The sequence below is a fragment of the Podarcis cretensis genome (genome assembly GCF_951804945.1).
Source record: "Podarcis cretensis genome assembly, chromosome: Z".
NCBI classification, from domain to species: domain Eukaryota; kingdom Metazoa; phylum Chordata; class Lepidosauria; order Squamata; family Lacertidae; genus Podarcis; species Podarcis cretensis.
In genome coordinates this window covers 29455366-29470008 of record NC_137184.1, presented here as the reverse complement: position 1 = coordinate 29470008, position 14643 = coordinate 29455366, and the positions used below count along the sequence as shown (strand labels likewise).

The window sequence follows — 14643 nt, the reverse complement described above, 5'->3', positions numbered from 1 at the left end:
AGCCAGTTCCTGCCCCCCCTGACTTGAAGGTAAAGGTAAAGTGACCCCTGACCATTAGGTCCAGTTGCGGACGACTCTGGGGTTGTGGCACCATCTCACTTTACTGGCCGAGGGAGCTGGCATACAGCTTCCGGGTCATGTGGCTAAGCCACTTCTGGCGAACCAGAGCAATGCACGGAGCAGTACCTATTTATCTACTTGCACTGTGTGCTTTCAAACTGCTAGGTTGGCAGGAGCAGGGACCGAGCAACAGGAGCTCACCCTGTTGCGGGGATTCGAACTGCCAACCTTCTGATCGGCAAGCCCTGTGGTTTAACCCACAGCTCCACCTGCATCCCCCCTGACTTACTTCTAGCCAAAAGAGTGGGTCTGACTTTCATTTTTGCCTCCTTAGTCTCAGTGTGGTCCTTGCATACCTTTGTAGGAAGGAGAATGAGGGCAAAATGAGAATTAGCTGGCTCAGTCCGCCATTGCCTCCACCTTCCATTGGCCTCTCTGCCTTCCGCCCCACCAGGCACCAGCAAACACTGCCTATAGTGTCACTGGTTACAGAGCCAGACCAGGTTTCTGGTTCTGATGTTGGTGATTAGAGAACCACTGAACCTGGGGCTGGCTTTTGAGCTTCTAACTTCCGGTCACCTCTCATCATCTCCATCCTTCTTTGGGCCCCTAGAGCCTCTTAAAAGGCCATCTCATTGGCCTAAAAATAGCAGTATTTGATGACCTCCTGGAAAGGTTGTGTGGGTGGTACTCAGTTCCCTGAGATCAGGGGAAGGTACCAATGGATGTCATGGCTTTAATTATTGGGGTGTAGCATCTGGTTCAGTGGGCTTCTCCTTGCTAACCTCAGGTTCAGTGGGCCCCTGACCACCAGCTTGATTCCTTACTGGGTGACACTGTGGCCTCTGACTAAGTGTACTGCCACTTCTGGACTCCAGGGTCATGACACCTATGCTGTCTGCCTCCATCTATACTCTACATGTGTATTTGTACACAAACCCAAATGTTACAAAACACCTTAAGTCTCCATTGATCTTTTCTTTATAAGGAAGCCAAACATGGGCAAGCACTGCTGCTGGAAGTTCTAACTGCTCAAAGAAGGAGGGCGAGTATAGCACTATGGCTAATGACAATAAGCCAGGTTCACACTGTGACTATAGATCCTGTCTTGTCCTTATATCACTGCTTGAACAAATCACAGTTCCTTGAGGTTAGATATGTTTTAGCTTAAAACCAGAAGTGGAGGCTTTCAAACCCCTTTTCTGGCACGTGAAAAAAAAGAGGGGCATGTAGTATATGAGCCCAAAGTTCACGATGGCTTGTTCCTATACAAGGAAACCATGATGTCCCAATACGTGTGAAGTTGGCTGGACTATTTCTGATTTGTGGTCACATTTTTCAGCAAATAATTATGAGTGTTGCCATACTGCTTGCTGGAGGACAACATTTTGGGTCTTTTTTGACTTTATTATCTAAGATGTAGTTGTGCAGCTCTTGCTTTTCTAGGTGGTCACTTGACTCCCAATCACTTTTCCTCATCAGTGAAGAGTGGACCATCTACAGGTACAGGCATAACCAGCATGCCCCCAATGCGAACATAATGATTTTTCAAAATTTCTTGTTTCTCATCCTTTATAAGAGCATCCATGGTGGTATCCTGTCTTCTTTCATCAACAGCGATGGAAACCTTAAAATTAACAACAGAAGAAAAGAGGCTGCGATACATTCTTACATCAAGATTTACTTACAGAAAACAAAAGCCAGCTGACCTTCCTACTCCTGCCCTCCCCATCTCCTTTTCCTTTTGTGACTACAGTGGTATCTCAGGTTAAGAACTTAATTCATTCTGGAGGTCCGTTCTTAACCTGAAACTGTTCTTAACCTGAGGCACCACTTTAGCTAATCGCACCGTGCCACCGTTGTGTGATTTCTGTTCTCATCCTGAAGCAAAGTTCTTAACCCGAGGTACTATTTCTGGGTTAGCAGAGCCTGTAACCTGAAGCGTCTGTAACCCGAGGTAGCACTGTATGTTATTTTTATTGATTTGTAAGCCACTCTGGGCCCAATCATTAGCTCATGAGTGTTAGGGTTAAATCCTGCTGTGTTGGCTGCATGCAGCACATGGAACTATTGTTGTCAGCCAACAAAGAATTGAACCACACCTTCCTGCTCATTAGCTGTCATTACCGATCAGGTGTCAGTTGGTTGACAAGAAGATGTAGTTTGCAAAAACTGGAACCCCTGGCAAGCCAAAATTGGCCCTGGGTGCCCCACTGTTGCAATAAATTATAACACATACATAACATAATTTTTTAACTTGTTTAAAACAAATACGTAATCCAATGCAAAATTTCATCTCACATCGGAAAATAAAACAGCTTTCTTCCTTGCTTCTGGTTTCTTATTTATCTGTGTCCCCTGCAGATCTCATACAAGGATGCTAAAACTCTGAAACAGGGGCAACTCCAAGGGTTTGAAAATTGTACTTATGTACCCTTTGAGGGTGGTGCTGTGGTCTAAACCACAGAGCCTAGGGCTTGCAGATCAGAAGGTCAGCAGTTTGAATCCCCATGACGGGATGAGCTCCCGTTGCTCAGTCCCTGCTCCTGCCAACCTAGCAGTTTGAAAGCACGTCAAAGTGCAAGTAGATAAATAGGTACTGCTCCAGTGGGAAGGTAAACGGCATTTCCGTGCACTGCTCTGGTTCGCCAGAAGCGGCTTAGTCATGCTGGCCACATGACTCGGAAGCTGTACGCCGGCTCCCTCGGCCAATAAAGCGAGATGAGCGCCGCAACCCCAGAGTCGGCCATGATTGGACCTAATGGTCACGGGTCCCTTTACCTTGATCCTTTGCAAATCTCTGATCCCACAAATTCACCACACAAATCTTGAACGTATATCATTGTTCACTTACTTCAGTGAAAAACAATGGCTTTGTTTGTGGTCTTTGTAGAGGATGTGGAGGCTTTGGAAACAGAAGTTTGATCTTGATCAAGGACTTTGGAGGAAGCTCACCAAAAATGGAATCTAGGACTAAGAAATCATAGGAACATGACTAGGGAAATAAGTCTTTACAGATAGGTGAGCTCTATGAGGCTGTGCCTTGCTGGAGAAACTCCCCTCCCACTTCAAAGAAGCCTGAATGTCATCAGAAGGCTGTTGGTTCAGGCTTGCAGAAGCTCTGAACAGGAACACACTTCTTTTGGAAAACACTACAACATTTAGTTGCAGCTTATGCCTGTTTTGTATAACAGCCATCTTGGTGGTCCCTCCTATCAGCAGAGCAAAGATATGTGGTCAGTCAATGTAGTGATTAATGAATACCTGCAGAGGAGTCTGCAAGCCTGCAGAAACATATTTATTTGAAATGACACAACCAGGATTGAACATAAATTTCCCTACATGATGTATGGAATGTTGAAAGCAGTGGTTCCCAATTGGTGGTCCATAGACCCTGGGGGTCCATGCAACCCACACACAATTTTGGGTGCTGTGCTGTCACACAGATCATGTGATTTGCATGGCAACGTGGCCTGGAAGACCACCACATAGATATCAACATTTTCAAAAGTAGAGGTCCATGGCTTGGCTTTTGAAAAACGGGGGGTCCACAGTACTTAGGTAATTGGGGACCACTGGTTTAGAACATGTTGAAGATTGGGGGTGGGAGGAAAGTGAGGTTGAATGAAAATGGCTTGCTTGAGCATCTAAAACAAAGGTAGAGAAACTCAGGCCCCTCCAAGCCTCTCTATCAGGCCCATGAGATCCCCTAGGTCAAACACTTCATTGATCCACCCTCGTTGATCCACACCGAGTGCCTTTGCCTGGCTGAACTGTCGTAATGCCTCTTGCTTGCCATGGATAGAGAGTAGAGGGAGATCTGTGGGTGGTAGTGTAGAAACCTCTGACTCTGAGACGGCTGAAATGTGCCCTGCTATGAATGTAGCAGACTGAGAATCTTTTGGCACGGAGTGGGCCCAAGCCAGCCCACCCATGCGACAAGGTGAGGCAGCTGCCTCAGGTGGCAGAAATGGAAGCAGCAGCACTCCTGCCAGCATCCTGCCCCACCACTGCCACAGAAGCAACCCAGGTAAGGGAGGCTTCTGTGGTGGCAGAGCGGCACAGCGTTCTGCACAGCGTTACTACAAGTTTCCCCTGTCCCTATGAGCAGTGGCGTAGCATGGAGGGTGCAGGGGGGGCCGCCCGCACCAGGCGCAACATCTGGGGGGGCGCGCTCGCTGCCTCCGGAGTCACCGAAGAGCCTTGGGTGCAGGCTGTAGCAGAGCCCCATGTCTCGCGGAACCGCCGAGCTGTGCACGCGTCTGGGCTGAAGGCGTCCGGCAGGCAGCGGCTCTCAGCGCTCGCCGCAGCCCCCGCACGTCAGGGCCGCGGAAGGCGCGCCAGGCAGCCCCTTCTCACAGCCCCGCCACCGCTGCTGCAGCTGCTGGGCCATGTTGCATTTTCCTCGCCTCTCTGCCCTCCTCCTCCGGGCAAGCGGCGTCGTTTGGGCGGCAGCGCCAGCGGCAACTCGCCTCAGATCACCTGACACGGACCCGCCGCCGCCGTCGTGGCTACCTTACCGTAAATACCCCAGCCCAGGCAGCAGCAAGAAGAAGCTGGCAGCGGCGGCAGGTTAGGGGTTAGGGGCGCAAATTACTTGCCTTGCCCTGGGTGCTGACAACCCATGCTACGCCGCTGCCTATGAGCTGAGAGGTACTGGTGGCACAGCTCTGTGGAATGCTTCCCCTCTCACGAACTTGGTGAGAGGGGAGGTGTTGTGCTACCCAGCTTCACCACCAAGTGAGAAGGGAACTATGCAAAGTGCTTCTTGCAGGCCCCCAAGTCTGTCTATTGATGAACAGGTGGGATTGTGGAGCATACATGCTTTCTGGGTCATTTGTTGTGGACTATCAGCTTCCTTGGATGTGTATTCTTCGGTGGCAGGCTGTTCCTCATCATTTCCATTGGGATGTTCTGAGCCAGAGTCCATTTCATCATCAACATACTCCTCTTTTTCACCACCTTCCGGGTCTTCATTCTTTTGTGTCTCTACTACATCACCCACAAACTCTTCTGATTTGGTTTCATAGAATTCATCATCATTGCTGGGGACAGAAGAAAGGGTGGGGGGGATCCCAAAATGTGGAAACATGACAATACATTTCTGCCTATGAATAGCCAACATCTTTTCTATTTCAGAAAATATTGCTGAATTTATTTTTTCAATGTAAATATGATAATTATTGGTAAAATAATGGGATCCAGAAAAAGGAAATCTAGATCTAGAAATGCGACATATGCACTATTTAGAAATTCTTGCATGTGGCCAGCAACAATGCTGTGTTTCACTTTTGCCTTGGGAGGAGATATGACCAAATCTGTCAGTTTTGGTTTCTCTCAGTTTCTTATTTTCCCAGTTTTAAGGTCAGTTCTTCATAAGTTTGCAATGTTTTTTTTTTAAAGTCCTTATGAAAATTGATCATTTTAGTGTGGATTTCTCCTAATATACACATTCTTTTCTATCCTGTTTTGCCTAACATATACACTTTTACAAAACAATGTTCCTCAACACAACACTGTGTCATTATCACCAATATATACATCTCTGTGCACCCTTCACCATAGTATATGCTTTTCTTTCTTTTACACATTACAGTCATACCTTGGGATAAATACACTTCAGGATAAGCATTTTTGGGTTGCGCTCCACAGCGACCTGGAAGTAACGGAGCGTGTTACTTCTGGGTTTTGCCGCTCACGCATGTGCAGACAGTCAAAATGACGTCATGCGCGGAAGTGGCAAAACGCTGCAAGCGCAGACGCGCAGTCACGTCTTACGTTCTGTTCAGGATGCGAATGGGGCTCCGGGATGGATCCCATTCACATCCCAAGGTACCACTGTAGTCAGCTGGAGAACCATATTGTAAAATTTGGAGTAGTGCTGATTTTGAAGGATGGATGAGTTTTGGTTGGTTATTATTTCAAAAAGGATGAATTAGGGGAAATGCAGTCTTAAATTTCTCTCCTGTCCTTTCTTGGGGGTAACCTATTAGATGGCACATGCCAGGGGTGGGTGAGAACTGAGCCAATAGTGAGTTTGGCACTTTATTTTCTCTCTTTCTGTCAAACTTTTTTCTTTTGCCCTCTCTCCCCATTTCCCCTCCTTGAACCATCATGAAATTATAACAAAGGCCATATGAGCTCATCTCCACGATAACGTTTATTCTACTTTCACAAATCAATTTAATGCATAGTTTATCTGTAATAACTGAGCGAAGCAAGACTGGCAATGAATATATTACCTGAATTTCCAAACACACACATAGCTTTATGGATATATATATAAGGAAACAGAAGCACCACAGTAATATGGAACTTCTCTTTTCCTTGCTTGCTTATCTCCAGAGTTGTAAGCACTTCCCTTAAAGCATAAGGACTGGAGGATGGTAAATATTTAACATCTTTATGCGCCCTCTTGCCCAGCTTGTTCAGAGTTTTGGGCTGGCTGTCATCAGCCCCAGACACATTGACCAGATGTTTGGAAGCTGTGGCTAGATGGCTCTGTGGGAGCTGGTTGAAGTTAAATCCTTCAAAGACAGTTTTTCAGAAGCCGAACATCTGATTCAGCTGTTGGCTATTGTTTCCGGAGCTCCTGCACCAATCAGAAGCTACACCTTGGTTTTCAAACATTTCGGAAGTCAAATGGACTTCTGGAATGGATTAAGTCTGGCACTTTTGTTTTTTTTTTGCTATTTATTTTGCATTTTTGTTTTTGAGGCTTTTTCGGTTAATTTGTTTTTTTGACTCTGTGGAACCCAGTTCAGCTACTGATTGATTGATTGTGTGACTGCGGAAATGGATAAAAGCCGCCTATCCAAACAATGACTATCATCAGTGCAGGTGAGGGGGAAAAAATCTTAATTTTTATCATCTACAATACTGTCTTATTTATTTTATAGTACAGTACATTGATTATTGCTTTCATTTTATGGATCAGTGGCCTCATTATATAGTAAAATTCATGTTAAATTGCTGTTTTAGGGGTTGTTTTTAAAAGTCTGGAACGGACTGATCCATTTTCAATTACTTTCTATGGCAAAGTGGACCTTGGTTTTGGAACTCTTTGGTTTTGGAACAGACTTCTGGAATGGATTAAGTTTAATAACCAAGGTACTACTGTAGTGCCAGTTCTGTTCACTGAAGCAGTTGAGTAGGCACATGTGGGGTAGTTGCTTGTTGACTTCAGACAAACAATTCTGTCCTGAAAAGGACAAACATACTCTTAAAGGTAAAGGTAAAGGGACCCCTGACCATTAGGTCCAGTTGTGACTGACTCTGGGGTTGTGGTGCTCATCTCGCTTTATTGACCAAGGGAGCAGGCGTACAGCTTCTGGGTCATGTGGCCAGTATGACTAAGCCACTTCTGGCGAACCAGAGCAGCACACGAAAACGCTGTTTACCTTCCCGCTGGAGTGGTACCTATTTATCTACTTGCACTTTGATGGGCTTTTGAACTGCTAGGTTGGCAGGAGCAGGGACCGAGCAACGGGAGCTCACCCCGTCACAGGGATTCGAACCGCCGACCATCTGATCGGCAAGTCCTAGGCTCTGTGGTTTAACCCACAGCGCCACCCACGTCCCAGGCATACTCTTAGAATGTACCTTTAACCAAGCTAGACTATTGCCTTTTGTAGTTCAGTGTTGTGTACTCTGACTGGCAGCGGTTGCCCAGCATCTCAGGCAGATAATCTTCCCGTCACCTGCTACCAGATCATTTGGCCTGGAGATGCATTGAAACTGGGACTTTTGACATGCAAAAGAGACTGAGCTACAATCTCGCATCTCTAGGAGCAAGCTTGTAATGGATGGGGAAGCAAAATTATTTCTCTGAGGTAATGCTGCCTTTAAAGTTAAACACTTTTAAAAAAGCATGGGTTTGAATGGAAGAGTTAATCATGTGCTTAAATATTTTCATTAGAATCAATGAAACTGAAAAGTGCTGGATTGGGTCCCATATGCACAGCAATCTCTATGTTCAGTAGTCTTTAAAAATGCTTTGGGGAAACTTGCTTCCTAGCATGAGCTGAAGCCAAATTTTTATGTGAAACTATGGAAGCAGGTGGCAAGCCATAGCCAGTGCCAGATTAACAAATAGGCAAAGTAGCCACTGACCTATGGGCCCCCACGCCTTTTAGGGTTCCTGTGACAACGGATCCAAATAATATTGACTTGATCTTGAAAGAATTTGGAAGAGAAACCCCTATTGACTCAGAAACCTACATCACTGTCAGGGGGTCCTGAGATTTTGACTGCCTGGGGGCCTCCAGAAGGTTTAATCCTACATTGGCCATAAGTTGTGAGGTGGTGAATGATTAGCTGAATTGTTCTGAGAATCGATACTTAGCAATAAGTGAAAATCAAGAGAGAGGATATGAACTGACTCAGACTCTGCATTCATAATCTGAGGTCCTTCTTCGTGTGCCTCCTCCAAAAGCGGTCTGGAGGGTGGCAACACAGGAACGGGCCTTTTCTGCAGTAGCTCCCAATTTGTGGAATGTTCTCCCCAGGGAGGTTCATCTGGCACCTTTGATATATATGGCTCCCAGTACGTTTCCCAGCACAATTCAAAGTGTTGGTGCTGACCTTTAAAGCCTAAACGGCCTTGGCCCAGTATACCTGAAGAAGTGTCTCCACCTCCATCGTTCTGCCCGGACACTGAGGTCCAGCGCCGAGGGCCTTCTGGCGGTTCCCTCGCTGTGAGAAGCCAAGTTACAGGGAACCAGGCAGAGGGCCTTCTTGGTAGTGGCACCCGCCTGTGGAACGCCCTCCCATCAGCTGTCTAAGAGAAAAATAACTACCAAACTTTTAGAAGACATCTAAAGGCAGCCCTGTTTAGGGAAGCTTTTAATGTTTAATAGATTATTGTATTTTAGTGTTTTGTTGGAAGCCGCCCAGAGTGGCTGGGGAAACCCAGCCAGATGGGTGGGATATAAATAATAAATTATGATTATGATTATGATTATTATATCTTTAGGAATCATGCAAAAGCATTCCTTTTCATCCAGACCATTGTCTGAACAATATTCTACTGTCTTTTAAATGTGTTTCTGGAAGGGGTATGTTATTGTTTTGTTGTTTTAACTATTTATTTTTGCTTTTACCATGTATTTTTATCTTGTGAACTGCTGCAAGATCTTATGGTGAAGGGCGGTAAATAAATCAAATAAATAAATCTAATAGTCACTTGTTAGGAATGTTTGTGGGAGCTACTTGGGTATGAAGAGTTCTTGGTGAGTACTTGCCAATCTAGATGCTCCATTGATTTTCTTCCCCCTTCAGCTGGATGTTTTGGTCAGGAAGTTGCAAAGTACAAGTCATCAGTTTATCTGGTACATTATATTGTCACATCAGCTGATAGGACATTATGATGCAATGATTTCAGTGTTTCTTTTCAGCCTATCACTTGAATCTCTCTCAAACTGGCTAGACAAGTGTTTGGAGGCCCCTTTGGGACAGAGATGACTTAGCCATGGTACTCCATGCTCTGGTAATTTCCCGGCAATTTGGTCTGTGTGGGGCTGCCCTTGAAGACTCATAAACTTGTGACAGTCAGATTATGCATTAGTTAATTATATGTATGATATTAGTCAGGATAATCTATATGAATTCTCCACAATTCACTTGATGTAGGAACCCTCATTGTGGGTAAAGGTAAAGGACCCCTGGATGGTTAAGTCTAGTCAAAGGTGACTATGGGGTGTGGCGCTCATCTCTACTTTCAAGCCAAGGGAGCCAGCGTTTGTCCACAGACAGCTTTCTAGGTCATGTGGCCAACATGACTAAACTGTTTCTGGCACACGGAGGACCGTGATGGAAACCAAAGCGCACAGAAATGCCATTTAGCTTCCTGCTGCAGTGGTACCTATTTATGTACTTGCGCTGGTGTGCTTTCGAACTGCTAGTTAGGCAGGAGCTGGGAAAGAGCAACAGGAGCTCACCCCGTCATGCGGATTTGCTGACCTTGCGATTGGCAAGCCCAAAAGGCTCAGTTGTTTAGACCACACCGCTGCCCGCATCCCTCATTGTGGAACACTGTGCCAAATAGACTGGTGCGGGGAGGGGGAAATGGTGAAGTAAGGGCCTTATCAGTAGGCACTTTGCTGAGTGTGGACCCATTCAAAGCTGGAGCCAACCCTGAACATAGCTCCTCAGTTAATTTATACCATTCTTTAAATGCATTGTGGCTTAATCACCCTCACCCCACCTCCCCCAAAATCCACAGAGTGGAAACATTAGAAAGGAAAGGAAAAAGAAGAGGAAGCAAGGATGCAAAAATTAAGAGAAATGTTAACATATGTGATAAATTCACAAAGGAATTTACACTGTGTGCAGAGTACCTCTTCCTGGGCACAGTTGTTAGAATATGATAGTTTGAATTCCAAAGTCTTGCAAGGTGAGCCCCAAAAGTGTGATCATCACTTAGCAACAGAGCTGTGGCAAAGAATGCCTTGATCTCACTTGATTAGCACCTTGGAAAAGAAACAGCCTCATTAAAGAGGCAGTGTCATTGTCACTGCAAGGAACAACAGCTTTCCCCAAAGCTAGGAGAGCTCTTTCCATACAGTAGCAACAGTGTGCATGAGGACCAAAAAGCTCTATGGCCTGCCAGCCATTGTTATTGAACTCCTCCAAGCACCACACACATCTCCTCAAAAGAAGGAGGTTTGGCAGAGCTTTGGCCTGGTGTGTGTGTGGCCAATCCCACCTGGAGTGTTGCAGGAGTGGAGGATATGTACATGGGAATCTGCCTCATGTCATATCAGATGCAGGCAGTAGCCTGCACCTATGTTTGGATGCTGGGCACCATTTTGAATCAAGGTGGCAGACTAAAATATGACATTGGTGTGACTTTGCCTATTTTTTGGTGCAACAGATTGAAAATCGGGTGGTGATAGATGCTTGTGCCTGATATCCCCCATCAAGCTTTCTCCTTGTGTTTATTTTCAAGCCCTGGAGAACATGGGCCCAGGGTACCCCAAGGATTGCCGCAACTCTTATTTTCCAGCTCATTCTCTGAGATCACTTGCAGGAATGTTTTTGGTCATTCCCTGAGTAGCTGGGGCTTGTTTGACAAAGTGTGTTCTCCATCACGGAGAGCACATGTTGCGTTTGGGTATTCCAAGACACCTTGCTGTTTCTGGGCAGATGGTTTGGCCAACTCGTAAGCAGGGGCGGACTGTTACTGGGGAAATTTAGATGTTGCCATTTAGTGATTGACAGCCCTATTTGTTAAATACAAGGCACGCAGCAACGGATGTCCTCTTTCGCTGCGTGCTTCGGATCACCCGCCCTCCCTTCCCTAATGTTAGGCTGTTTGCTTGACCTTGCTATTGCCTGTCATGGGGTCGTCTGCTTTGGGGCAGGGACCCAGTAGGAATTTTGCCATTTGGCTGTTTAGTGTGTGCCACTTGGTTTTCGCCTACCGCGTAGCAAATCGTCACAACTTGTAAGGTTTGCGGTTAGGCATTGGTCTGGAATTGGTTGCTGGAGGGGTATGGATTCGGCTGTGCCTGCCCCTCCAAAATGCTGCTGCTGCTGCTGAAGGGTTTTACCGTTAAAGGAACCCAGGGGCTCCCCCATGCTTTTGTCTGAAACCCCCTGGCAAGGGGCTAGGGCCACGCTAGCCCCTGGGAGCATGCTGGGGAGAGGTGAGGCATGGTTCCCAGTCCCGTCTCTCTCCCTAGGTGACTTACCCTTCCTGACTTCACGGGGGGTGCGAATGTCAGCGCTGTCCCCGTGCGGGGACAGTTAGTGCTACCAATGCCTAAGCAACCACTCACATTGCTGTATTTGAATAAAGTTGTGGCCAAAATTATGCCAAAAAATTTAAACAAAAATTAAGTGTCAATTGTGTTTTCCTTTGGGGTGTATTGGGGACCTCGACACGCAACAAGAACTTGAGGCTGCAGTGCCATTGGCCCAGTCCTGTGGAACACCCTACCAATGGAGATTCAGTGGCCACTTTCTGTGCCAACTTTTAAAAGCATGTTGAAAACTTTTCTATTCTGCCAGGCTTATGGAGGTTTGTTTTTAGTTTCCTTTTTGCTTTTAACTCTTTTTTTTAATTACTTTTTATGATTTTATTGTTTGGAGATACACACACACACCAACAAACTAACAAACTAACAAACAATAAACTGCACTGGTGTGACATACCCTCCAACATTTCACTGATGAAAATAGGGATGGGCCATTCCATAATGATAATTTTACTATTTATACCCCATACATCTTATTGGGTTGCCCCAGAACTCTGAACAACTTCCATCATACATAAAAACACAATAAAACATTAAACATAAAAAAACATTCATTATACAGGATTGCCTTCAGACAGCTCGGGGGTGGGATAACTCCAACCCCTCCAACATTTCTCCAATGCAAATAGGGACATCCTAAGGAAAAGAAAGACATTCTGGGATCAAATCAGAAACAGGGATGGCTTCTCTAAATCAGGGACGTTCCTGGAAAATAGGGACACCTGGAGGGTCTGATGTGAATACATCTGTATGGACATCATATTCCAGTTTTGTGTGATTTCACTCTGTTTGTTGTCACAGATCCAAACTGCACTCACTGATTTGGGTGACTCTTAAGGTATTGCTCCCCAGCTCAACACAACGTTCCGAAGATGGTCTTCATCTGTATTTTGGACACCAGACACCATTTTGAATTAAGATGTTGAATCAAAATGTGTCTTTGGTAAGAGTTTGCCCAATTTGGTGTGATGATTACAAACAGGCTTTCCCAAATTGGAGGACGGAGTTTTTGCATATGGTTTGCCACTGGATGAACTGAGGTTGCATCAGCGTGTGCGCATGTGCACAGCCCCCAAACCTCACAAATTGCACTCTCCATTTAAAATTGTAATAAAGTGCCATTTTGATAGATTAGATTAACAGCTGTTATTAGCAGCAATAATTTGCCATAATAACAAAAATAATGATAATTGTGGGTCTTGGAAGTGAAGAAAAAAAGCATTTTTTTATATAAGCCATAAATACCTAAGAAAAATACCTAAGAAAAATACCTAAGAAATACCTAAAAAAAAACGAGGGACGCGGGTGGCGCTGTGGGTAAAAGCCTCAGCGCCTAGGGCTTGCCGATCGAAAGGTCGGCGGTTCGAATCCTCGCGGCGGGGTGCGCTCCCGCTGCTCGGTCCCAGCGCCTGCCAACCTAGCAGTTCGAAAGCACCCCTGGGTGCAAGTAGATAAATAGGGACCGCTTACTAGCGGGAAGGTAAATGGTGTTTCCGTGTGCGGCTCTGGCTTGCCAGAGCAGCGATGTCACGCTGGCCACGTGACCCGGAAGTGTCTCCGGACAGCGCTGGCCCCCGGCCTCTTGAGTGAGATGGGCGCACAACCCCAGAGTCTGTCAAGACTGGGCGCACAACCCCAGAGTCTGTCAAGACCCCTGTACGGGCAGGGGTACCTTTACCTTTACCTTTACCTAAGAAAAACGTGCAAGCGAAGCACCCTCTCCCCCTCAGATCAATTGGGAGGCAATATTAAACGTTTCTTGGAAGATTTTCTTGCCACATTTTAATTACCTGTCCTGTTTGTTTATATTCAGTTACATTTTTCTGAAGATGCAAAGTTTTCTTTTTTAAAAAAACCCAAACACCTTGGTATTTAGGAAAATCCAAAGCTGGGGTGATGCATGCTCAGGTGCTAATTTATTTGCATCAATTAATTCCAGGCCCCTAATGTAAACCAATTAGTATTCAACCCTTAATGGAGTCATTATCTGTCAGATTAGCTTTTCGAAATGCTTGTCACCGTTACAGGACTAGGCGGCAGAACTTTGCTAATAAAACTAGCAGAATTAATGGAGTGAATAGCAGAGATAATGACTTAATGTGGAACATACAGTATAGACGAGGGGACTGATCAATGGCATTCTCAAAATAAAGATGTCAGAGAAGTAGCTACAGTATTCTTAAAAAAACAAAAGCAAAACTCAACAACACCAAAAACCAAGAGAGTGGGTGGGAATTGAACAATACTACTCGCACACATTCAAGAGGACATTATTGTCTTTGCAATGGTACAAAGCATAGTAAGTATATTTCCTCCTTTTGACCCTTATATCATGATTGCAGGGAGTCTTTTCCCAGACCTTCCTGGAGATGCTGGGGTTTGAACCTGCAGCCTTCTGCATGCAAAACAGATGCTCTACCACAGAGCCACATTTCCTTCCCTGATCTCCCTGGTGTAGATTTGACTCTCAGTGCCATTGGCTGCAGGCACCTATGAGTGTGTGCAATCAGCCCAAGACATGGTGTACATGGTGCTGGTCATGAGCTGGTCCTCCTGAGAGCTGATGTGAAGGGAACTGTTGGCATCTGTCTGTCTTAAGAGATAAGGGAGTGTACCTCAGGGGATGAAGTCAAACTGCTGGAGAATCACAGCACCCACTGTGGCTACAGAGACTAGTAACTCGCAGCTGCTGCCTTCTGTGTTGTTTTTGCTGCAATGACAGCACCAAAGTGACCTCTCTGGGGCCCAAGCCTGGGCAGTGTGTATGGAGATCCTGGGCTGCCCAGATGACAATACCTCCCTCTCAGCCTCACTGTTGTGATCC

The 14643-nt window shown here is 45.8% G+C and overlaps 2 protein-coding genes across 2 annotated transcripts in view; both read right to left on the bottom strand.

Annotated features, from left to right (window-relative positions):
- Positions 1 to 14643, bottom strand: part of LOC307207667 (uncharacterized protein) — a gene marked incomplete at its 5' end in the record, with an annotated part of 413689 nt that overhangs the window by 2137 nt on the left and 396909 nt on the right. The window lies entirely within an intron of this gene.
- On the bottom strand, positions 1447 to 9405 carry LOC307207687 (uncharacterized protein). Its single transcript, XM_079961790.1, has 4 exons — positions 9303 to 9405; positions 4882 to 5105; positions 2915 to 3033; positions 1447 to 1687 (listed from the first exon to the last, which is right to left on the bottom strand). Exons 1-4 carry the CDS (start codon positions 9317 to 9319, stop codon positions 1526 to 1528), a joined length of 522 nt encoding a protein of 173 aa, XP_079817916.1. The 5' UTR covers positions 9320 to 9405; the 3' UTR covers positions 1447 to 1525.